The 26,923-nt window shown below is 42.8% G+C and overlaps 1 protein-coding gene across 3 annotated transcripts in view; it reads left to right on the top strand.

Moving 5' to 3' along the window:
- PTPRQ (protein tyrosine phosphatase receptor type Q) overlaps nucleotides 1–26,923 on the top strand; it is a 451,882-nt gene that overhangs the window by 96,374 nt on the left and 328,585 nt on the right. For all 3 annotated transcript variants that reach the window (XM_082257134.1, XM_082257133.1, XM_082257132.1), the window contains exons 19-21: nucleotides 2,753–2,913; nucleotides 3,768–3,879; nucleotides 5,596–5,822. In XM_082257134.1, coding sequence (XP_082113260.1) covers nucleotides 2,753–2,913; nucleotides 3,768–3,879; nucleotides 5,596–5,822 — 500 coding nt within the window. The remainder of the gene's footprint in view (nucleotides 1–2,752; nucleotides 2,914–3,767; nucleotides 3,880–5,595; nucleotides 5,823–26,923) is intronic.

Raw genomic sequence — 26,923 nt, 5'->3', positions numbered from 1 at the left:
TTCTCCTCTGTTTTCACCTTGTGATTTGGCCAGTAACACATCTACTGTATTAGTAAGACACAACGCTGGAGGAATGAGCATAGAAGGCACATCAGACAGCAGCATTGTAAGTCATGGGGAGGGTATAAATAAATGTATTAGCAGATTTATATACACTAACAAATTGAAACCAGACTCCAGTTCGCACTTTCGGTTACAGCAAACAGTTTTTTATTTTTTTATTTTTTTGGATAAAGGTTTTGCATGAATAAATAAAAGCTGAACATTTTAATCACCCCTGCCAAAGTAGTTTGTCTAATCCATATAAACCGATACATTCTGCTGGGGATCATGAGCTTTTAATACATCCATCTCATCTAAGAATTGTTATGCTGCAATATAATCAATATTTGCTTTTGGGTTTAATAGCGCTTTAACCACTTCAATACTGGGCACTTTCACCCCCTTCCTGCCCAGACTAATTTTCAGCTTATAGCGCTGTTGCAATTTGAATGACAATTGCGTGGTCATGCAACATTGTACCTAAATGACATTTTTATACTCTTTTTGAAACAGATAGAGCTTTCTTTTGGTGGTACGTATTTGCCATTTTGTTTTTTACTTTTTGCTAAACAAACAAAAAAATACAGAACATTTTGATGTATTTTGATTTTAAATGGGAAATGATAGGCTGCACTGATGGTCACTGATTAGTAGACATGTGCGGTTTGTTTTGTTCCGAATAAATATTCAGACACATGTTTCGTTATTTGGAGATTCGGATATATCCGACACCCTAAATTACAGTACAAACTAATTTTACTGAATTCTATGAATAACAAAATGAAATTTGTCCAAATTTCCAAAATTCAGATTGAAATTTGACTTAAACTTTACATCGAATTCCATTTGAGTTTGAACTGTAAACATATTGTTGAAATCAAAGACTGTATGTGTTATTAGTGTACCATTTCTAAATAATGCTGTTTTCGTTAAGCCAAAGGGGAATTAAAGAGTCATTGTAATCATATGATGAATTGGTAAATTCGAAGAAAATGTGAAAGATACCTAGAATGAATTCTGAATACGAATCCCGAATAGGAATTAAACGAATTAACCAAATTTAATTAAAACTAGATTAACAAATCTAGTCAGTCATGCATATGTCTAGTCTACTGATTAGGCTGATTAGGCTGCACTGATGGGCACGGATGGCACTGATAGCACTGATGGGCACTGATGAGACTGTATTGATGAGGTGGCACTGATGGGCACTGATGAGGTGGCACTTATGGGCAATGACAAGCTGCACTGCTGGGCACTGATGAGGCTGCACTGATGAGGTGGCACTGATGAGCTCTGATAGTCAGCACTGATGGGCACTAATAGTCAGCAATAATGGGCACTGATAGGCAGCACTGATGTGCACTGATGGGGCTGCATTGATAATCAGGACACTAATTATCAGTGCCCTGATTGTCTGTAAATGTGCCCTGTCAGACTTGCCGGTTACTGGCTCTCTTTTCCTCATGCTGTGACAGCGTGTGAGGAAAGGACTGCCGATAACTGGCAAGTCTGTTTACATGTGATCAGCTGTGATTGGACATGGCTGATCACATTGTAAAGGGCCACTGCGATTGGCTCTTTACACCGATCTGTGATCAGCTGTGTCCGAAGAGAGAGCAAGCACCCACTGTACAATAGTACCGCTCTGTAGCCATCTTTTGGCTATAGAGTGGTAACGAAATGGTTAAAGCTAAAGGCAAACATTTATTATATTTCAGCTTGTTAAATCTAAGATGCAATGGCTGCATTCATTTTCTTTTTAGACTTTCTCTCCCTTATTTTAACATGCTGATCTGTAAAGCAGGTATGTATGTTTTCAAAAGAACAAGCTGTCCTGCAGATTTAGCAGTCATAGGGATGAGACAAACCATTCACCACTGATGGGTGTTTGCAATGATCAGCTTTGAGCCCCCATTCACACTGGGGCGACGCTACTTCGCACCGCGACCTCGGAGCGGCCGCCACGGACTTCGTAACATTGAAGTCTCACAGGTCGCCCCAGTGTGAACGGGGGCTTATTTATTTATTTATTTATTTATGTAAAGCCTTTTTCCCTAAAAGGAAAAAAAAAACTGTTGCTGTAACTGCTGATAAAGTGTGAGCTGGAGTTTGGCTTCAATTTGTTGGTGTATCTAAACATGATAGTACATCTACCACTCCTGCCCCCCCCCCCCCCAGATTAACTGTGCGGCCCCTGTGCTTCTTCATCCAGAGTGGGGACACTTTAATACAGCAGATGCGTTACTGGCCAGATCACCAGGTGAAATTGAGGGGAAAAACTAAAAAAAAAAAAAAAACGAATGTAGCCACCACATCTAATGATTGGTAAGCTGCAATATATTACATTATTGGCTTTGGGAATAATCCTACTATAATGGCCTCTCAGTATTAAAACGTTACAAAATTAACTATTTGCCTTGCAGTTGTCATACAAGGCTACTCTTTGTAATATGTATAATAAATAAAATATATGGTAAAACAAGGCATTGCACTGAGCTTTTAAAATAAACTATATTAACGAAATAAATGAAAATATGAACAATTGTAAAAGCAGATGTTATATTAAGGGAAATTTGTTATATATATATATATATATATATATATATATACATTTTTTAAATGAAAAATGTAAATTGTAGATAATATGAAAATCTAACAACGCCTACTGTTATTTAGTCATCTGTTTTTTTGTTTTGTGTTCATCAAGATCCTGAACGACCCATAGGATTTAGTGTCTTCAATATTTCAACACACTCCTTTTCAGTACATTGGAGGCAACCATACGGACGGGTAGAAAGATATCAAGTGGATCTCTTTCCTCAGCCTGGCTTTGTTTCTATTAGAGATCTTGGAGGTGGAGAGTATCAGGTATGTTTTTCATTATAGTATGTGGATGGGCAACTTTTGTTTATGCTGTTAGCTCATTGGAATATTCTTTGGAAAGCTGACCAACCATGAAGCTAGCTTCTCACGCTCTCTCTATTTATTTTACATAGAATGCATACAAAATGAAATATGTTAAATTTGGGAGAGCAAATTTCAACATGTGGGGAGTGTTCCTTTAACAACAACTAGATACTTTTAATTTTTTTTTATGCTTATTTTTTTAACTCCTCCATGAAACTTCAGTCAGTCACCAAGGAGTTCATGAATAGTTTAACAAAGGAAGGGGAGTGCTATTGAGTAATACAGACTCATTAATTGTGTACTGTGCAGGCAGACCTAGCTTTAAATCATTAATGCAGGCAACATTTCCCTGTTGCCATCAAAAAGACATAGGAACAATTCTAGGTTCTGAAGAGTAAAATAATGATTACCTTTCCTGTTGTTTTTCTGCTGCTTCTTTGGAGAAATACAGCTATACAGGTATGCTGTTTTTATTATCTGTTCCAGTTTATGTATGGTTGCTGTTTTTCATTTCTTTTTATAAGTGAGGGTTGAAGATCTAGAGATGGGCAGCCTAGGAAAGTGAGCTGTGAGTGCCAAGTGAAGCATTTCAGCTCTCTTGGATAAACATTTTTTTCAACAAGGAAATATTCCATGCTGCTTTTTGTTACCTAGATCCATCCATCACAGTGGGAATTTAAGTCAGGCGCTTGCGAATGCTCTTGGATTCTTTAATGCCAGCAGTTTCTGGGTGGATGTTCTCAGAGCCTTGAGTAGTCTCATTCTGCTCACTGCACTTAATATTTTATCAAATTCTAGTTTCTTTGGCATTTCAGGCAGATGTCTCCAGTGCTGTTCCTGGTACCACGTACACCGTAACAATTTCCGCAGTGTCATCTTCAGCCTATAGCTCCACTGACAGCAAGTCATTGATGACCAACGAAACCAGTAAGTTTGTTTATCGTTCTATCTGTGCGGCGGGGAGTTTGGGTGGGAGCATTGAAATTTCACGCCTCTGAATGTATACAGAAGCTGAAATATGGATAAACAGGTGTATAGCAGAAAGATTTTCTGCCTGGCAAAAGTTTTTTTTTGTTGATGTAATTTTTTCCCTGGAAATGTTAGGTATGCAGGTGTCTTCTAGGTTTATGAGAAAGTGGATGTAGTTTATGTAGAAATGTGGATGTGGTTTAAGTAAATATGGATGTACTGACTTAGGCTGGCCATATATTATTCAATTTGCTTTGGATTTACCTTCAACTATGTAGTACAGCCTGTCTGTTTGTATACAAAATTGTAAGTGATTAAGTGAACCCCTATATTATATGGTTTTGGTAAATCTAAAAGAAAATTGTATAATGTATGGCCAGCCTTACATTCTATGTATTTTGCCACCTCCTGAAACCATATACACAGTTTTTTTTTATTTTTTACAGAAGAGTTCCATAAAAATGATTGTTTTGAGACTAAACATAGTAATATCTCCAAAATCAGATATTATTTTGGTACCCAAACCTTTTGAAACGTTAAAAGGAACATGCATTGGTACTTGTACCATCAGATTGCTTGTTATAGCTTCTTCTTTGTAATTTTATCATACTTTATCTTATTATATGTTTGCTTATCATACTTTGTAATTTCTTGGAAAATAATAAACATTTCATAAAAAAATAAAATAAAATAAACATGATTGTTAGATGATCAGAGAATTGATTTTTTTATGTCTATTCTTCAATGCATACATGATATGCCACCTAAAATAACCCATAATGCCTTCATTTGCCCAATTGTAATAGAATCATGATAGAAAAGCTATAGAAGGATCAGATGACATAATTATACTAACAATATTGTAGAAACGTGATCAGCGCTGCTGACCATTATTGTCATAATAATAATATTTCATTGGAGTTGCAACAAATAACAATGTGAATCACACATTGAGTGTTCTTATTGTACTATTAAATACAACAGTGCTAGTATGCTAGTACTTTCCTGACTATAGCCACAACACTCCCTGTGAACATTGCTTTGGGGTGCTTTTGTAAGTAGGGTGCATTAACTCACAGCAACATATCAAACATTAGCTAATATATTTTCTGGTTGCCATGGGTTACAACAACCCATCACTTTATCCTTTATGTTGCTCAGTTGTGCCAAAGCTGTCAGTTTATCATAACAATCCAAAAAATAAAAAAAATAAAAAGTACATTGATTCAGTTAAGGAAAAAAAAATCACAATTTTCTATGTAAGACAAAACAATAAAAAAAAAAATATGACAACAGTTCTAAGTAGTTAAAAAGCTCACTTTTCAAATATTTCTTGACTTATTGTTTGTCATATACAAAGGTCATAGCAGTGTCAGTGAAATCTTTTCTTGCTTTCAGAATTGCAACTTTAAGAGCCAAACTGGCACTGATATGAGGCTATTCTGCATAGTTTTAGAAAATCGCATATTTGACATTCTTGCTAAAGAATGTTTCTCAGGTTTGTGTATTTATTCATCTTTTGTAACACTGTATTGGAAAGAAGAGGCTAATGTTAACAGTTAATCATTCATACAAATGGCTGTGTTTTCCAGTTTGTTATACTTCCTATGGTAGACTGTTATGATATTTTCAGTTGCTGTTGCATTGCAGACACGTGTCCATTTTCAATTACAGTTCCAGGACCCCCTGATAATTTAGCTGGAGAAAGAGTGGGCTCTGCTGGAATATTGCTGTCTTGGTTCATACCACGGAGTACAAATGGGAAGATTGTTGCTTACTCTGTCATTTACAGAGAGGTTTGCCCATGGATGCAGTCATCTTATACCCAAGTAGCAACGACAGCTGACAGTTTAGAAGTTCTCTTGACAAGTCTGACCCCTGGAACAACATATGAAATTAAGGTATTTATTCTAAAGTATTTGATATGATATTATTTATAATTTACGATTTATATGATATGATATTTATATGATATCTAGTACAATGTAGTTTAAATATTGGATTTCTTTTTTCTATAATGGCGCATTATTTTGTGGTCCTTCAAAAGATATTTCTTGCAATAGGCTATGGTAACAGTTAAAAAAAATGATTACAATAATTACAGCTTACAGTAAATTAGCCTTAAGGTGCCCATTGACATTACATGATTCAAATAATTGGAGAGAGTAAACCTATAATAATAATCAATAATATGTAAGATCACAAAAACCATAGTTCTCAGAAATATGGACATATTGATATAGAACAGAGCTATTAGGTAAAGAAATGTAAGGAAATTGTATCCAATATAAGCAAACGCTAAAATTTTTATGCCCACCATCTCTCAGTACATACCAGATGGGGAGCCTGGTGGACAAACCCCAAGTAAGTAGTAAAACAGTGACCTACATCCAAACTATAATAGTTTGAAAAATATTCCATGTAGATGTACTGGAAGCCAGTGGAGATAACATTCATAACATGATTCAGTTGGTCACTTTTGGATCAATAAGTGTTCTTACTTGGAAGCACAAATGATCAGATATGTTAAATATATTTGGCTGAATACTGTGGTCTTCTCTGTGAGATATGGTTGCCCCTTGTCCCTGCATATTCAGGTGATCATACCTGCACATCCAATCACTCTCTGATGTCTATCATAAAATACTTTGGAATTTGTGTTTGTCCTAATTGAAGTCTGTTTTGTATGGTAACAACTAAACTAGTGGTCTGTATTGAATGGTGGTTGCCATGACAGCATCTGCGTGTATAGTGGTCTCCAGAATAGCTGCTCTGTTTTATAAAGATATTTGGAATACGTGTATCATGGATGTGTAGTAGAGTTATTAAAATGATTGAGCATCTCCCAAAGTTTTGCAGTTATGCGTCCTGTGCAGAGGTAGGAAAACTGTAGGATTCTGCAGAACAATCAATACTGTAGGTTGAATTGAAAGCTTAGGTTGATAAAGAAATATTTTCTACCCATAGGCTATTTTTAAATATAAACTGGATTTTTAAGACTGATTCAATTAATATCTAGTTGCTGCATTTTTCACACTTCAGAGCTTCTCTTATGGCTGTAATTAGGCTATATCTAAATACATAATAAGAAAATGTATTCATAAATTGTGCCAGTGTGTGAAATACCAGATGCTGTGCTGCTTGGTTGCTCAAGAAAGTAGTACAAATACCTACTGTATACCTGGTGTGTTATATTCTACATCAATCAGATTTCAGTTTACTGATATAGATTAAATAAAATATATATTCTGTATGTTTGCTCATGGTAATTGCTCTTTAAATATTGTTTACTGCCACACCCTTTTGGTCCACTCTCAAAAGGCTCCTCTACTCCTTTGTCTCTATTGGTTTATCCTTATCTCCGCAAATGGTCCTCTTAGGTTTAGACATTGATTCCTGGCCACCACATACTCAAACCGTCATAGCCCACATCTTTATTGCCACATGTCTAGCTATCGCTAGGCATTGGAAATCCCTAAACCCCCCTACTATTTCAGAAGTGTTCCTAATTTTAAACAACCACTGTCTAATAGAATACATGTATGCCAAGGCCCACCTCCAAATTCCTGCATTTTAAAAAAAAAATGGGCTCCTTGGCGTGAGCATCCTAAACGCTCACCTCTGCCTTGATTTACTATCATTAGTCTCTAAAAAAGGAACGGACAGAGGGCGCACCAGCCTAGCGCATTATCTTTAAAACAATTTATTAAAATAAAATAGCATACACATTGTACTCACAAAACAAGTTGGAACATGGCCAAACGTGCAATCAAGGACCACCAAGACTCTCCTCTCTACTGATGCAGGCTGTGGTGGGATGTGGACCTCCAAAGAACCGCTTACGCATTTCGTGGTGTCCCCCCTTCATCAGAGCTCTGATGAAGGGGGGACACCCCGAAACATGTAAGCGGTTCTTTGGAGGTCCACATCCCACCACGGCCTGCATCAGTAGAGGAAGCCCAGTGGAGAGTCTTGGTGGTCCTTGATTGCACATGTTTGCCCGTGTTCCAACTTGTTTTTTGAGTACAATGTGTATGCTATTTTATTTTAATAAATTGTTTTAAAGATAATGTGCTAGGCTGGTGCGCCCTCTGTCCGTTCCTTTTTTAGAGTCTGTTTGGGTTACCATGACCTGTTGAGAGTGGCAGCCCAGCCGGGACTACGTTCATTCAACCTGAATCGCATTCTCAGGATACCCGTTTTAGGATAACCCCTCAAGCGCAGGAGTCATTTGTCTTTTGTTACTATCATTAGTACCTGTGTGGCTTTTTAGTATAGTTTTGACACCTACCAGGACAATCTACCTAAATACTCTCACGTATGCTTCCACCCTATTACATTACAGCATGTTTTTTGGTTTCTTTTTTCTCAAACAGTCTCAAGCTTTTTTAATGGCATGCATTTAAAATTCCTCTTGTTGTTATGCATAAGATTTTGCCTTGTACCCTAATGTACCTGTGTGAACATTGTACTCATTCTATGACAACTTATCTTTATGGAAAGAACATGTTTGCTCTGTGTTAGCAGAAAACTTGAATAAAACTGAAAGTTAAAAAAAAAAAAAAATCTATATATCTATCTATATATATATATATATATATATATACACTGTATATTGTTAACTGCCTTACTGTATAGGCCTAAAAAATAGATTTAGCGCTGTCCACTATGAATGGTACCAAATAATGATAGGCATTAAGTCTAACTAGTCAATGTGCTACCATTTTAGGTTGAAAGGTTGAATAAGTTATCTGCTTTATTTAGATCTTAAAGATTTTAAATGTGGTTTTCTTTTTGTCTGTCTAAGGCCAGTGGAGTTTATTAATGAGTGGCAATATAGATTGCCTTGTGGATTTGCAGTGCTGAGGTCAAAGAATTCTCTTCAATTACCTTTTATGATCTTCCTGTATTTGTGTGGGTTTTCTTTTTATCTATTTTAAATACGGTAATTATTTGCAGTCTGAAACACCTAAGCCTATGGAAATGCATTTAGCATATTTGGAGATTTAAGTAGAAAGGCACCTAAACTTTTTACTTTTACAATGGATTACTTTGCAACAAAAAGTAGAAAAAAAAAAGCTCTATATGTTTGTAAAAGGGGTTTATCTGAATATATACATGAAAATTTATATAGGGTACAGTAGTGGTCAGGGGGCCTCTTTGACCTATCTTACTGATTGGTAGCACTTGCAACCCTAACAGCTCTGTGAGGTAGTCCAGGTCACCAACTCCCTTCTGTATCCAGAGCTGGCACATGGTGTGTTATAAAACCATGTTCTTGATGCTTAAAGTGGAAGGAAAGGCTAAAAAAGGGTTTTATGAACATGGATTCCTCCTCCCACCTCTTACCTATGTTGCATACTGTTTATAAAAGAGAGAAGTGCAAAAAACTTTTTTTATTTTATTTAGCAGGTGCGATCACTTGATCCAGAAGCAGTGTTCCCCTGTTCAGCAAGTGGTTGCTGCAGGAGAAGGGCAATAGAAGCCAGCAGGTAATGCCACAACTTTGTGAATTTTGCTCTGTTGTCAAGCACTCACTGACACAGGGGACATGCTGCTTCTGAATCACATGTCCACACGCAAGCTGAATAAAAAAAAAAAAAAAAAATTGCATTCAGAAAACATAGTAGGAGGGAGAGAGACAACATTTTAAGCAAACTTTACTTCCACTTCAAGTCAGGTGTGGGTACAAGTGCAAGCATGCTGCACCATTATTTATCCTGTGTTTAGGACCAGGTTTCGGGAGTGTGTTCTCTTCTTCATTGTCCAAAGAAGAGTACTAATACACAAAGTTTTAACAGAATGTTAAGTAAGACAATCTCTGAGAGAAGATTCGTTCTGCACTCCTGTGACCCGTTTTCGCCTTACCAAAGCCACTGTCGGCTGACATCACTCAGCCGTTCCAGGCTCAGGAGAGATCCTGACTTTACAGTCGTGATCCACCCAAATGCTTGGATCAGTAGCTGGCTTTGCATGCTGTTCAGAGCCTTACCAGCACCCAGCACTTCCAGCCCCCTCCACAGCCCCGTGCTCCAGTAAGCGCCAGAGGGGCAGAGCAGAGAGCTGGTGACTGCAGCCAGCTAGGTGAGAAGGATTTTTTTTTTTTGCTATTCCCGAACTTCTCTTTTAAGATTTTACTTATGTGCACATTCAGTTACAATAATGAGTAGTTTTCTATTCTTGCACAAAATGTACTAAAAGTAGAAGTGCACCCTAACACTAAAATCTGTAAATCTACAGGCATCCACAATCTAAGACTAACCTAACTAGCCTTCTCAAGAAGAAATCGTTATACATACCTTTTTTGAAGCCGCTCTGGTCAGGTCTCACGTTGAGCTATCAGCGGTGGCTTCACTGTAGAGGTGCAGAGGAGGCAGCCGACAATGGAAGCCCCATGGTAACGTTATCTGTGACGTCACTTCCCGTTCATTTCCCAGCGGTTGTCAGCTGTCTCCATTGCAAAACATTCGCTGCTGGAGACCAGACCGGAGTGGCTTCAAAAAAGGTATGTATACAGATTTCTTCTTTACAGGGCTTGATAGATTAGTCTTAGATTGTGGATGCCTGTAGATTTAGAGATTTAAATGTGAAGGTGGACTTTTACTTTAATCTGAAAAATGAAAACATGTGCAACCACTACTTCTAAGGACTGGTAATGCAATTATAATGCATTCATGTCTCAAGGTTTAGTAATAATGTATTAGAAGTAAAGCAAAGGCAATAAACATAGCTTAAAGTAGCAACTTTTAACACATGAAACTGGTTCCTCTTATCTGCAGTCTAGAGGTTATATAAAGGCCGCAAATCATAAGCAACTAGGCTATTTAGAAACATTTTGTGTTGCTCTCTGTGAAATTTGGAGCATAGTAACCAATGACTAGGGTTTGGTGAATTTGCCTAGGTTTGATTTGCCAGAGTTCAGGTGGTTGAGCTGCATCATCTAGAAACAGGGCATATCTGCCTTTTTATCTCAGAGTTGCCATGTTTTACAGCTACAGCATGCACAGTGGCTGTGGCATGAGTGGCTGACAAAGACTTCCTCTTCTTTTTCCTTCCAGGCCCAGAGCAGCCGATTGTCTGCAACAGCTGATAATGTGCCCTCTTCCTCCACTTCTTTTAAATCTTCCATAGCCCCCCATACTGGCAGTGAGGAGTCAGTGGCATTATTTGATAATACCTTGGCAATAATGGGAAGCACGGTTGCTGTTAGAAATCACGGGGGGCCTCAGACAGACAAAGTGACACGGGGCCCCATACAGCCAATGCTTCAGTTATGAATGAACACAGTGAGTGATTAGGGCCGATCACTCATTGTGTTTATTCAGGAAAGGAAGGGGCTGGTAAATATGGCATATATACCGAACTCTTCCCCTACTCTCAATCTTGAAGGATCCTATTGTGTACTTGCAGCTGCCGGTGGGAAGGAGAGGAGGAAAGCCGGCATCACCGCGAGGGGTGGGGGGCACACAGAGGGATCTAGGCAGCAGGGGGAAACATATGACACACAGGGAGGGTAATTAGTGTGGCATGGGGCAATTGCTGGAATCAATTCTTTGTATGGCTCTCCCTGCAGCAGCTGAAAGCCAACAGGAAGGAGAGGATAAGAAGCCTGCCTTCAGCTGCTGTAGTGCGACAGGGGATTGGTTCAAGTAGTTGCCCCCCTGCTGCACCAATCACCCTCTCTGCTCACATCCAATTCACCCGGCTGCTTGGGCTCCCCTGCCGGCCCGAGCCCCGTACAGGAGGACTGGTGGTACCCCCTTATCTATGGCCCAGATGAGAAGGGGGCATTAGACAGGGAACAACAAGAGGCAGTAATATTCTAGTATTCTGAGGGTTTATTACAAAGTGGAGTAGCAGAATTGGCATGAAGAAAGTTCCAGGGGACAGACAGAACATCAGCAAAGGAAGATTTTGTCCTAGGGCAAGGCCAGCTTGCCAAAGGATTATAAGGAGCAGCTGCCCTAATCCATCTTGTGGCACTGCCTCACAGTTATAAGCTATCCACAGGGTCAGTCCTCTGTGTGGGTGTAAGAAACACATGACTCTGCATCACAGAGCACTGTGGAAGCAGCACCTCAGTGAGAGAAGCTGTCAGCAGGAGGCCTGAAATCCTCCTTGTTCAGCACTTTTCAGACCCCCCCCCCCCCTATACAGCATTCTGCTACACCTTCTGCAACATCTATGGCCTCTATTGACAGGGAGGGAAGTCTAACAAAGAGTTTCAGAAGCTTAGAATACGCCATGTCAATTGAGAAAGAGTCATGGGTTCACACTGGGAAGAGTTAAGCTAATTCTGCTACATCCACTGCGCTATCTCCAGCAGCATCCTTCCCGTGGCATTTGTCACTTTTGCAGCTACAGTCCTCAAATCACTCCCATGCCCAGCATCTGGCAAAACTGCTAGCTTTGCAGCTGCTTCCATTCCAGCTCATGAAATCAGCCCTCTTTATGGTATATTCCACACTACAGTAGTTACCTAGCTGCCATTATTTTGTCCGATTGCCCATCCCTACATATCAGTCATGGCACACTGAATTAATATTTCTGGTGGTGGCTGTCTGGTGGTGTCACTCAGTCACCTGTATCCCCTCCACCTCACTGGCCTCAAACTTTCACTTCTCATAACCAGCAGCCCCCCTTCCCCCTCCCATGTGCCCCAGAGCATATGCAACATCCCTGGCTAAACATTTCCATTCTATATTGCAGCTTGTATGCCTAGTTTTGATTGAAGTCACAATGGGTCATTGCTGCTAGCAGCTCTTCAGGTCCAGGCAGGTGTTATAATGGCATTCATTTGCTGGCTGTCCTTTGTCTGGGAAACATCACATGTCTACCTGGCACGTTTCCTTAACCTGGTGGTACAGTGGTTCTTTACAAAGTACTCCTACTTTAACGAGGTCCTTCATCAGGTCAGAGGGATTTGTGACCACTATAGGCAACTATACCCAGCAATGGCTCACCTGGCAGAAATACAGCACTAACATCAGTTCAGCTGCCTGCCAACCGCCTCATCTGTGCATGTACATAATAAAACTTAACATTGGCTATGTTGCAGTGGCTGATAACAGCAGCATGCCATCAGTGAGTACTTACTTATATTATTGAAAGATAATAGGCTCTGGGAAGACTGAGTTCTTTTCACTGCATTATTGGCTCATTACTGGGGATACATGCAGCTTTTTGACATCTTTTGTGACTAAACTGTGAACCATGACAAGGTGCTGAACAGCAACACAGTCTTTCTCATGTCCTTCCTGAAGCATGCATTGCATTGCCTGAAAAAGCATGCACTGGAGGCACAGCAGTAGGCAGATAAGGAGGAAGACTTGTTGCTTTCTAGGAGCCTGCAGGATTCGTTGCCTACTGTCTTCATCCCTGTGAGTCTAATACAGTAGGAGGTCAATATTAAATATGAGATGGTTAGGGTGCTGGAGGTGAGGGTGATCCCTGAAAGGAGGAGCAGCAATGGCAGTGGCTGACTCAGTGACAATTATTGATGGACCAAACACTTCTCTGTTCGGTTCCTACCGGAACATCGGGAACAGGAAAAAAGTTCTAGCGAACATGCAAACTCTATTAAAGTCTATGGGACGCAAACATGAAAAATCAAAAGTCCTCATTTTAAAGGCTTATATGCAAATATTGCCATAAAAATTGTATGGGGACCCAGGTACTGCCCTGGGGGACATGTATCAATGCAAAAAAATGTTTTTAAAACAATCATTTTTAAAGAAGCGATGATTTTAATGATGCTTAAAGTGAAACAATAAAAATGAAAAATTCCTATAAATATCATGCCTGGGGGGTCCCCTTAATGTGTCTGTAAAGTCCAGACGTATAGAGTCTGCTGCAGAAATAGTGACATTTATAAAGGAAAAAATGTAATTTAAACTTGCTTGCGGCTGTAATGTATTGCTGGCTTCCGGTAATACAGATAAAAAAAAAGAAACAAAACAGAGTAGGGTCCCCCCTCCTAGTCTATATCAGGCCCTTTGGGTCTGGTATAGATTTTAAGGGGAAGCCCACGCCAAAATTAAAATAAAAAAAAGGGCGTAGGGTCCCACCCAAAATAAATACCAGACCTTTATTCGAGCATGCAGCCTGGCAGGTCAGGAAGGGGGGGGGGGGGCGAAGGAGTGGCCCCCCTCTCCTAAGCCATACCAGGCCACAAGCTCTGCCCCCCCCCCCCACTCCAGAGCACCCCGTCCACATGGGCTGTGTTTGTCGGGGTCTGCGGGTGGGCCACCAAAAAAGTGTATAAAAAAATCAGACAGTTTTTGACAAGCTCTTTATTCAAAAATAAAAATATAGTGTACCCCCGATGTAAATCCATTGTCAACCATGCCGCCTGCTGCACCCACTGACCCGAAAAAAAAAGCTCCACTCTCGGTGAACGCTTCCCGTGGACTGCCTATTTCTCCTTTTTTTGGATCCGCGGGTGCGGATTTTTGGGGGGACCCCATGCCGTTTTTTTTTTAAATTTTGGCGTGGAGTTCCCCTTCAAATCTATACCAGACCCAAAGGGCCTGATATAGATTTTTTTTGGGGGGGGGGCACGCCATTCTTTTTCTTAATTCTGTCATGGGGTAACCCTTTAAAGCCATACAAGACCCAAAGGGTCCCCTAAGCTATTTTTAAATTTTTTCAATTTACATTTTCTTTTTACAATTATTTTTTTAAATTCAGCTTTAACAGAAGCCTTAACAACCTATTAACTGTGCGCTCGGTGGTGAACATCCTGCAAAGTGCAGAGAAATTTCAGGTGTTAGGCGAGTACCTGAATAGGCGATGTTTAGGCCAAACTTATACTCCATCCCTAGTGGTGCCTGAACACTGTAATCCCTCACAGTTACTCTTGCTGGGTGCAGAAACGGGCCCTTCTGTTAAAAATTTGGGAAAAAAATTGAAATTACATGCACCTATCAAACAGGTGCAGAAAAATTGGGCCAAGGGTGTTGGTGGTGCGTAAACACTGTAACCTCTCACAGTTACTCTTGCTAAGCGCAGGAACGGGCCCTGCTGTTAAAAATTAAAAAAAAAAAATGAAATTACATGCACCTGTCATACTGATGCAGAAAAATTGGGCCTTGGGTGTTGGTGGTGTCTGAACACTGTAACCCCTCACAGTTACTCTTGCTGGGCGAAGAAAAGGGACCTGCTGTAAAAATTAAAAGAAAAAAAATTAAATGTAATGCACCTGTCATACAGGTGCATAAAAATTGGGCCTTGGATGTTGGTGGTGCCTGAACACTGTAACCCCTCACAGTTACTCTTGCTTGGTGCAGGAACAATCCCTGCTGTTAAAAATTAGAAAAACATTTAAATTACATGCATCTGTCAAACAGGTTCAGAACAATTGGGCCTTGGGTGTTGGTGGTGCCTAAACACTGTAGCCCCTCACAGTTACTCTTGCTGGGTGCAGGAAGGGCCCTGCAATTACATGCACCTGTCATACAGGTGCAGAACAATTTCACTTTGGGTGTTGGTGGTGCCCTAAACCAAAAACATTGTTGGAAGCTAGAATAAACAAGATTCAGGGATAGGATAGACAGTATAGGCAGTCTTTAAGGGATCTCAGATCCCTAGCAAATTCAATCAGTTACATCAGCATCAGGGGCTTGATAGCTGATGTTGATCCAGGACTGATTTATTTTGATAAATGTCAGCTGGTCAACAGGGTCTGTGGACAGATGCACTCTTTTATCCATCACATAACCTTCAGCAGCACTAAATGTTCATTTGGAAAGCATGCTGGAAGCAGGACGGGCCAGTAGCTAGATTGCACATTGAGCAAGTTCTGGCCAGTGGTCCATCCTCAAGATCCAGTAACCCAGCAACCCAGTAACCCAGTTACCCAGTGGAAACTCAGTTTTAAAGGTCTCCAAGTCTGCTCTTGCCCCTAGATAATCCTGCACCATATGATGAAGATGCTGCCGATGGTTGCTTAAACCTAACAGCCCTGGGTGCTGAGGACTAAATAATTGTTTAAAGGCATTGGTCAGCCAACTACCTTCTCCACAGCTGCTCCTTTGACTGAACGAAGCCTTAGAAACACATTGTCCAGTAAATGCTAACCTCCCAGTATCTGGAATGGTGTTACACAAATTTTTCTTCAAGACATCCTCAATATGTTTAATTTTCTGCTCCCTCTGCAAAGGCAGGATGAGCTCTGCAACTTATACTATTGTAACATTGATCAAGAAGGGTTGCCAACCAGTAAGGATCCCTCTACTTGATACCACAAATCCTTGCGTCCTTTCACATGCTTTGCAGAATCAGGGAGCCCATGCAGTGTAAGTTTGAGGAGGCATGAGATTCTGAGTCCTCTGGGTCACTAAAGATGACATTATAAGGAGCAACCTCTCCCCAGCCACGTACAACTCCTGGGGTTTCTGGGGGAATGGAAACCATCCCTTAAAGACTGCTGTATGTTATCCTCTACATTCATGCTGCCACAATCCTCCTCTTGCTTCTGTGTATTTTGCGGCCCCACAGGAATGGTATCTGCATAAAGGGGGCCTTGTGAGGAAAGGAAATCCTCCTCTTCCTCCTGCTGTTCTACATCAAGTGCCCTGTCCATGATTCCACGAAGCGTGTTGCTGCAGCAGGAAGACTAGAGGGATAGTGTCACTGATGCATGCATAGTTGCGACCCACCATCCTTGTGGCCTCCTCAAATGGAGACAGCACAGTGCATGTATCCTTTATCAGCAGCCGCTGGCGTGGCAAAAAGAAGCCAAGCTCCCCTGAGCCTTTCCTTGTGCCATACTCACACAGGTACTCATTGATGGCCCTCTGCTGCATGTGCAGTCACTGCAGCATTGCCAATGTTAAGTTTCACAAATGTCACAAATGCAGCGGTTGGTGGGCAGGTTGAATTCCTGTTGATTGTCAGCCAACCAAGCACTAGCATTGTATGACTTCCAGAAATGGCCACAGACTTTTCTGCCTGCCTTGGAAGATCTTGTAAGCCTGGATACCTGTTCAAGAAACTCTGCCCTATGAAATTCAGGACATAATTAATAGCAAATTAATAGCAAATGAGAGGCTGGGGGTTTGAATACCCTAGGCAGCGGGTGATCAATATTAATTATGGATTTTAATTAAAACCTATTAATTGTCCCCACCCCTTCTGACGTGACATCAGTAATTTATTCACTGCACCTGAGCAGTGGATTATGGGGCGCTGGTGACGTCAGAGCCCTATAAAAGAGCTGTCAAACTCAGATAGAAGTTAGTAGGCAGAGAAAGTCTTAGGTTAATCAGCTGGCTCAGTGGCGTAGCTGGTAGATTAACGGTCTTGCAAGTTAGAGGCTAGAGGCCATGAGTTCTATTCTCCCCTGGCCAGCGGGTGATTAATAGTTGCTTACATTTAAACCTTTAAAATTAGGATTTGTGATTGTTTGTGTTCGTATGTTTGCTAGAACATTTCCCCTGTTCAAGATGTTCTGGTGCGAACTGAACAGGGGGGTGTTTGGCTCATCACTAGTGTTACACAAGAATCAGCACTGCACTACACTGTTACACAAGAATCTAGACTGCACTGACTGAAAGTACAATCGACTAACTACCTGCCTAATCTCTACTCCTAACACACTACACAGGGCTGCCCTGTAAGCCTTAGTGTCATGATTGGCTAAAGGAACCCTGCCTTTGGCCAATCATGGCTCTGACAGGACATTGTGATTGGTCAAAGCATACAGGTCAGGTGCATGCTTTGGCCAATCACAATCACTTAAAGTGGAGTTCCGGCCTCAAAAATTTTTTTTAGATAAAAATACCCCCGGGACAGTCAAGGCTAGTGCATTTCAGCAGCGATAGCCTCTGAACTGTCCCCGGTTTCACTTACCTTTTAGAAGAAATACTTACCTTAAAAATGTCTTGTCCAGCGCTGCCATCTCAGGTGTGGGCAGCTGAAACCAGAGCGTCCTCTTCGGTGATGTCGGAGTCCCAGAATGACCTGCACTGGCCCTGCTTGTCACTAACGGTGCAGGTGCGTCATCCCTGCACAGCTTCTCTGCATGCCCAGAAGCTGTTCAGCAGGGAATAGCGTGCCTGCACTGGAAGTGATGAGCAGGGCCGGTGCAGGGCATTCTGGGACTCCGACGTCAACGAAAAGGACGCTCTTAAAAAATGAGGTGCATTGACTCCTGGGAGCGATGATGTTCGGCTCCCAGGAGTCAATGCAATCAGGAAGAGACGGCGTGGGCCACGGCCGCAGAGGGAGGAAGAGGAAGGAAGGTAAATACATTTTCTTTAATAACAAGGTAAGTAAAAAAAAAATTTAAATGATCTTTTTCGGCTACATTACAGCAAGCGGAGGGTGTAAAGTAGATTTTGAGGCCGGAACTCAACTTTAATGCACTGCAATCGCACAGTGCATTATGGGACGCTCGTCGGCGGGCAAACTTCCCGCTGAGTGCCCTGGGTGCTCAAGTGTTCAGCGAACACATGAACACCCAATGTTCAAGTCGAATGTACATTCTACTCGAACATAAAGCCCATCACTAGTGACAATCTTCTGAGTATTTGTAAACCGCAGGGGCAAAACTTTGCTACCGGCAGCACTCACAGGCAGCATTTGAATCACATGATGGCTGACTACATCAGGTTCAGCTCTGGGCTGGACCAATGGCTGGAGCTTTCTCAGTGTGCACTGAAGCTCCTGGCTTACCTTTCAGCACTGAAGGAGGTCTTGTTGCAATGAAATAAATCTGCACGTTTCTTGACAGAATTGACCAGCTCTCTTTAATTAAAATGAACCAATCTATGGTTGGATGAGCAGTAACTACAAAGCCCCTGCTGCTGATGTTACTCAATATGCTTTTGATTGCCACAACCCCCCTCCCCCCAACAAAAAAATATATAATTTAGCTCATGTCACCTCTCCTGGCTTTATCCAGCACTGTCAGGGCACCACACAATTTTTCAGGGGGAAAACCAGCAGCAAAATAGAATGTAAATTTCTGCGACCATAGGCTGATGTTCTTCCTTAATAAGATGGTCGATCTTGGCCTACTCAAGCAGCTTATGTACTGTCCTGTCTCTGATAAGTTTTTTCAGTGTTTGTAAAAGAGGCATCATGCATGGGTGCAAAATGTATGATGCACACGGGCCCCGAGATGGATGGAGCCCACTGCGCTTTCACATCCTCTACATCCATGGATGTGACACCTCTGATAAGCTGCATTCACGCCAGTCAATGCCTGCTGTGTCACTTCTGTCACTGCGGATCTGTGTGTGACTACAGTTGCAGTCACACACAGATCCTATTGTTGGAGCTGAAGGTGGCTGCACGGGCGCGTTCGGCATATCTGGAGGAGGTGGGTTTGGCATCTCTGGTGAAAGGCAGGTTCGGCATCTCTGAAGGAGGTGGGTTCAGCATCGCTGGAGGGGGTGGGGCACTGATGTCATCTGGAGCCCAGGAGAAAAGAAATCTCCACTGCTGGTTGCATGATGTGACACGCAAGCTCTGTGAACTTGAGAGGGGGGAGGGGTGGATTGTGCAGATGTGGCAGATTAAGTCTGTACCCCAGTACATCAGTACCCCCAGTACCCCAGTACGTCAGTCAAACAAACCTGGAAGGGGGGAATTGTAGTGGGCACAGACTAACCTGGGGGGATTGTAGTGGGCACAGACTAACCTGGGGGGTTTGTAGTGGGAACAGACTAACCTGAGAGAATTGTAGTAGGCACAGACTTTCCTAGAGGGATTTTAGTGGGCACAGACTAATCTGGGGGGTGATTGTAGTCAGGGCCGCTGATAAGCCAGTACAACCAGTCCTGTTGTACCGGGCCCGGACAGTGGGGGGGGGGGGGGGGGCCTGGGCAACTTTACAGACAGTTCAGTGAAAAAAAAAAAAACGACTTTCTAATTTACACCCCTGCTCAGCCACTCCTACTAGCTTAGGGGCTGTTGAATTAATACTATTTCCAGGGCCTCTCTCTGATGGTGGAGGAGGAGCAGTCAAGAGACTTTTTTTCCATTTTGTGTATTCTGTGCCCCATGCCTGCTCTGCATGTTACTGGCTGCTCTGCTGACCCTGGCGGAGTGATCTTCTTCAGCTCAACGCTCAGCAGCCGAGAGCGAGAGAGGTGGGCAGCAGCATGGCTGCAGGAAGAGGCAGCTGACAGGGAGCAGAAGGAGCCGTACTTTATCATGGGTGGAGGAGCACATATAAGCTACAGGTTTAGTACGTTTTTTTAAATGAATTAACTTTTTTTTTGCTCACAGGTTTTTGTGTTTTTTTTTAACTGTACTGCAGCATTGTGGCATGGAGGAGGGGTCCTTAGCAATTAATTAATTGTTTAAAAGACACTGCTGTCATGTAGCAAAACACTTTTGTGAGCATTCCTTAATATAATGCACATAAATACTGTAAACAAATTGTAAGTTTACAAATTAGGACATGGGTACCTCTTGAAATCATTAACCCCTTCCCACCCATCTCAGCCCTTTCACTGGATCCTAAGGCAGGGGGCAGGACAGGGCCACTGATAAGCCAGTACAACCGGCCCTGTTGCTTGGCATCCAGGGCCGGTGCAAGGATTTTTGACTACACAGACGAAGGTGCAATTTGGTGCCCCCCCCACCCCCCATTCTTCCTCCCGCTTCACTCCCTCCCATATGGCATACACTTTATTTGTGCTCCATTAAGCTATAGTGGTTCCGCATGCATGGCACAAGAGACGGTCAGAGAGTGCAGAAATTTTACAAGAGACAGCCAGAGACTGCATGCATGGCACAAGAGGCGGTCAGAGACTGCAGGCATGTAACAAGAGATGGTCAGAGACTGCATACATGACACAAGAGATGGTCAGAGACTGCATATATGACACAAGAGACGGTCAGAGACTGTATAAATGGCACAAGAGACAGCCAGAGACTGTATACATGGCACAAGAGACAGTCAGAGACTGCATACATGGCACAAGGGATGGTCAAAGACTGCCTACATGGCCCAAGGGATGGTCAGAGACTGTATACATGGCACAAGAGACGGTCAGAGACTGTATACATGGCACAAGAGATGGTCAGAGACTGCATATATAGCACAAGAGATTATCAGAGACTGCATACATGGCAACAGGGATGGTCAAAGACTGTATACATGGCACAAAAGACGGTCAGAAACTGCATACATGGCACAAGAGATGATCAGAGACTGCATATATGGCACAAGAGATGGTCAGAGACTGTATACATGGCACAAGTGATTGTCAGAGACTGCATACATGCCATAAGAGACAGACAGATACTGTATACATGGCACAAGGGATGATCGGAGACTGTTTAAATGGCACAAGGGATAGTCAGAGACTGCACACATGGCACAAGGGTTGGTCAGAGACTGCATGCATGGCACAAGAGATTGTCAGAGACTGTATACAATACATGGCACAAGTGATTGTCAGAGACTGCACACATGGCACAGGGGATGACCAGAGTCTGTATAAATGGCACAAGAGATGGTCAGAGACTGTAAACATGGCACAAGAGACGGTCAGAGACTGTAAACATGGCACAAGAGATGGTCAGAGACTGCTTACTTGGCACAAGACACGGTCAGAGACTGCATATATGGCACAAGAGATTGTCAGAGACTGCATACATGGCACAAAAGATTGTCAGAGACTGCATTCATGGCACAATAGACTGTCAGAGACTGCAGGCATGGCACAAGGGATGGTCAGAGACTACATACATGGCACATGGGGTGGTAAGAGATTAAAAACATGGTACACAGGGTGGTCCGAGATTGCATACATGGCACACGAGGTGGTCAGAAATTGCATACATGGCACATTGAACGGTCAGAGATTGCATACATGGCACACGCCTGGTCAGAGGTTGCATACATGGCACAAGGGGTGGTCAGAGATTGCATACATGGCACAGTCAGAGATTGCATATATGGCACACGGGGTGGTCAGAAATTGCATACATGGCACATGAAATGGTCAGAGTCTGCATACATGGCACATGGGACAGTCAGAGATTGCATACATGGCACACGGGGTGGTCAGAGATTGCATACATGGCACACGGGGTGTTCAGAGATTGCATACATTGCACGTGAGGTGGACAGGGATTGCATTCATGGCACATGGGGTGGTCAGGGATTGCATGCATGGCACATGGGGTGGTCAGAGATTGCATACATGGCACGCGGGGTGGTCAGGGATTACATACATGGCACGCGGGGTGGTCAGAGATTGCATACATGGCACGCGGGATGGTCAGTAATTGCATACATGGCACATGGGGTGGTCAGAGATTGCATACATGGCACATAGGATGGTCAGGGATTGCATACATGGCACATAGGGTGGTGAGGGATTGCATACAGGGAACATGGGGTGGTCAGGAATTGCATACATGGCACATTGGGTGGACAGGGATTGCATACATGGCACATGGGGTGGTCAGGGATTGCATACATGGCACATGGGGTGGTCAGGGATTTCATACATGGCACATGGGGTGGTCAGAGATTGCATACATGACACATGGGGTGGTCAGGGATTACATACATGGCACATGGGATGGTCAGGGAGTACATACATGGCACATGGGATGGTCAGGGAGTACATACATGGCACATGGGATGGTCAAGGAGTACATACATGGCACATGGGATGGTCAGGGAGTACATACATGGCACATGGGGTGGTCAGGGATTGCATGCATGGCAGTGGCACATGGGATGGTCAGGGAGTACATACATGGCTCATGGGCAGGACTGGTACAATAATATACACAGCTTGCCTCACCTTTCACAGACATAGGAAAAAAGAAATCTTTGATCACTGACTGTGCTGTACACCCTTCAATCCGCGCTCCTCCTCCTGTGCCTTCTGTTGGCTTTGGCCCCTCCCCCTGGCTCAACTCGGCTCCAGGCTCCTCCCCTGACTGCCTCTCTTCTGACACACTCTGAGACCCGAGATCCCGACTCTCCCAGCTACCGCCCAGGTAGAAGGGATTGATTTTTTTTTGTCATGATCCAGACTGATCCTTCAATCCTGCTCGAGAGCTGAAGAGAGGGGGGAAGTCTTAAGTATGTCATAGACTCGCACTGTGCTGCAGCTGGCAGAGGAGAGGAGGAGGAGAGGGAAGACTCGGTAGGGCAGGGGCAGCGGAGCTGTAGTAAGGGACAGGAGGTGAATTAAACAGCGGGCGGGGCTGTGCGGCGCAGCCTCCTCCCGTCAGTGTACTAAGCTGGGCTGAGTACAGGGCGAGCAGGGTTGGCTCCTCACGCCTTATGCATCTTCTGGGTAGTCCCTTGGTTTGGCGCCCCCCTCTCCTGGCGCCCTCAGGCAGCCGCCTTGGCTGCCTTATGGCTGGCGCCGGCCCTGTTGGCTTCATCAGCTCAGCAGGGGAAGCCCAGGTAGCATCACAGACAGTTCAGGAGAAAAAAAGAGGGCTTTCTAAATTTCACCCTTCTCCTTCTAGCTTAAGGGGGGGGGGTGTATTACTACTATTTTTTCCTGGGCCGCTCTCTGATGATGTAATGATAGAGCAGCCAAGAGTCTTTTTTTTCAGTTTTGGGAGCATGTGCATGTGCATTCCACACCCACTCCACATATTGCTGGCTGCTCTGCTCAAGTCCCAGCTGCTTTCCGCTGTGGCTGCCCATAGCCTTCCCTGGTGGAGTTATATCTTCCTCCACTCAGCTCCACACTCAGTATCCAAGAGTGAGGGGCTTATGTGAGGCTAGCAGGTGGCGGGCGGCAGCCGACAGGGAGCAGAAGGAGCCAGACTTTATTGTAGCACAGGGGTGCCTGGATGAATATGAAGATATACTGCACATTACATACCACACAGGTAGCAGTAAGAAAGTTCTCTGTCACAGTGGGAAACATGACATGGATGTTGGGTGCTGATTTTGTTAACTTATTGGTCATAAGCTAACAAGGACAGCACCCAACACCCATGTCATGTGACATAACGTGACAGAGCCAGCCATGATAGAGCACCTGCCTGTGTGTTACCATAATGCTGATGATCTTAACCTGTGCTGTGTGGTAACATAAGGCTTCTTTCACGTGGGGCGGAATCTTTTTGTTAGCTTATGCAGAGTGGACATACAGTAGACACAGTCCACTCTGCTCTAAGGGTGGCTGGTGTAAACAAACCAGCTGTCTGTTTAAACACAACTGCCCTCCAATCCGATCTACTTGATGGAGGGGAAGGAATCATTTTCCCTTTTGTTTAGTAGATTGGAATGGAGGTAGGCGGATGTAAATGGACACAAGTCTGTTTACATCCATCGCTCTATAGAAGTGAATATAGATATTAAAGAGGTCTGTTCTCATCTGAAAACAATATTAATTTTGAATAATCAAATTTATAACAGGCTGGAGAAAGATAAATATTTCTTGAAGACAAACTTGCACTTTGTTTCAAGGCTGGATCTGGGATGGGGCCAGGTGTAGGGTTGAGGGTGGGGCTAAAGGGGGCCCCGTTAGGTAGGCTGTATGGGGCCCTATGATTTCTATCAGCAGCCCTGATTGTAGTGGGCACAGACTAACCTGTGGGGGAAGTTGCAGTGGGCACAGGCTAACCTGGGGGGGGTTACCTCTGTTAAACAATATGTAAACTATACATTTCATATTCCTGTTATGTGCCTGCTGTACCTTGTACTTGTGTTAAAAATGATCCTCTTTTATTTGTTCTGCTTCCTTTGTGTGGAATCCCTGGTGTTCCTGACAGTCTTTTTTTCCCTATTAACAATTGAGCACACTAGGCAAGAGAACACATTGTGGTCAGTTCTCTAGCTATGCTGAGAGCTCAGTGTACTGCTACTTCTTCTCTCCCAGCTCTTATGCAGCTGAGAACAGAGGGAATGTGATGATATATAAAAAAGGGAAAAAAAGGTATTTTTAATGATTTTTTTTTTAAATATCTACACACAAATGTTTTGCCTACAATCTACTGTATAGTTCATTGATATGGTATGGCCGCTGGAACACACCCCAGTCCATGTAGGAGCCAGCAGCAGCCCAAAGGTGCATTACTTCCTGTTGATTGCCGGATGATGCACTTCCGGTCTTCTGCTAGCTTCTGCATGGGCTGCCATGCATTCCAGCAGCCATGCCACATGATTGAAGTATAAGGTGGCCCTAAAAAATGTGCCACAGTACATTGTGGATGATGTTACACATATCTGAATTTATTATTGGACATTAAGCTTGCTGCAATCCTCTACATTTTTATCTTCTTGGATTATACTTCAGTCCTCTTCTGTAAGTTTTTTTGTTACAGGTTATTTATGTCTTTATTTGTTGTACAGTATGTAACCATTGGCCAGGTCTAGTGCCTTGATGCTTATCAGTGTCCCTGTATATGGACATATGATTTTGTGTTTGGCTTAGCTCTGAGGAAGAGAATGCATCCCCTGAAACAAATCAGATGGCGATATTGTGGTGCATTGAATTGGGTGACACTTCACCAACACTGGATTTGACATTGGTGTGATACCATGCTTGCAGTTTTTCCTCTTTTGTGAGTATGCATTCAGCTTTGATCTTTATTTATCAATAAAGCTTTCAGCAATGCACTAGGTGTTTGCACCCTACTGTTTGTTTTTACTACAGCTTTTTGCTAGATTCCCCTGTCTAAGGAGGGCTGCATCGGTTGAGCATTCCAGTGGATGATTTTCAACAGACTTTGGTGGTCTGCCTACTATTGAGACTGCATAGTAGTCCTCTTAAGGCTGTGGATGTTTGTATTCGGGCCTTCTAAACCAGCTGACCTTAGTTCAAAGAACAGGCAATGCATTATGGTCACAAGGATTTTGGCCTGGTCCCTACCAGTGATCTAATCTTTTTACCTTCTTGCATTACAGTATTTGTGAGAGTCACTACCCTCTAAATTGCAGAGAAAACTGTATAGCAAATTAGAGTCTTAGCCTGGCTTGTCTGATTCTTCAGAGACTATGGGATAAGTCACAGGTACAGCTATATGCTACAGGAACAATAATTGAGGAAACAAGGAGAAAAAAAACTGTATAGATAACCCTACTTTAGTAACTGTCATGAATCTGCAATAATGTTTCATACCCTGTCTGTCTGCTTTCCTCAAAGCCAGCCGTGAGCGTGAGCTGGGCGACCCTGGGGGGCTGTGACCTGGAGTCAGCTGCAGCCAAGTCCATCCTCACCATCAGATGATCTGGTAAAAACCTGCTGACTCTTAGGCTGCATTCACACTTGAGCGTAGCGTTTTTTACCGCGATTTTACAGCGATTTTTACCGCGATTTTACCGCGATTTTTTCAGGCGTTTTTCATTGACATCTATCAAAAACGCTGGTAATCAGCCCAAAAAGAAGCTCATGTACTTTTTTCAGCTACAGGCATTTTGCAAAACGCTCAGATGTGAACAGGGGCCATTTAAATGAATGGGGTTTTACTTGTTGGGCGTTTTGGAAGTGTTTCTTTTGAGTGTTTTTGGAGCTGAAAACGCCCAGGTGTGAATGGAGCCTTAGACTCCGCACCCTGGGAAATCTTATGCTCTAGCTCCCTGTCCAGGACCATGACTGTGACCCTGTGTAACTGCTTCTCTGAGCCATCGACCCTCAGCAGTCAGTCATTGGGTTCACAACCTCCGCAGTGCGCACACCGTCACTTGGTCCTGCAGGTGACGCTGGCATTAACTTTACTAAATCATTACAACAAAACAAAACAATAAAAAATTTTATGGGGCCTGTACATGATAGCAGCTTTAGAAAAGCAACATATTTCTAAGAATGAATTGCAGCCATTGGGACAAATTTACCAAGGAGATGAGAATTCTTCCTCACTAAATTGTGTGTATATTCACTTTAATTGTCCAATCATGTGAAAATAAAACTCTGTTTTTTTAAATTTTTTTATTTCTTCTGCACAATTTACTAAGTAAGATTGTCAAGTCCTTTAGTAAAGGACTTCTCAATGTATCCAACTAGTGAAGTGGAGTGGAAGATGCATATCTACAGAAATTTTAAGACTCAAAATGATGTTA

This window comes from Pelophylax lessonae (genome assembly GCF_965119305.1).
Source record: "Pelophylax lessonae genome assembly, chromosome: 4".
NCBI lineage: Eukaryota > Metazoa > Chordata > Amphibia > Anura > Ranidae > Pelophylax > Pelophylax lessonae.
The sequence above is the reverse complement of the archived record's forward strand: the minus strand, read 5'-3'. Positions and strand labels throughout refer to the sequence as shown.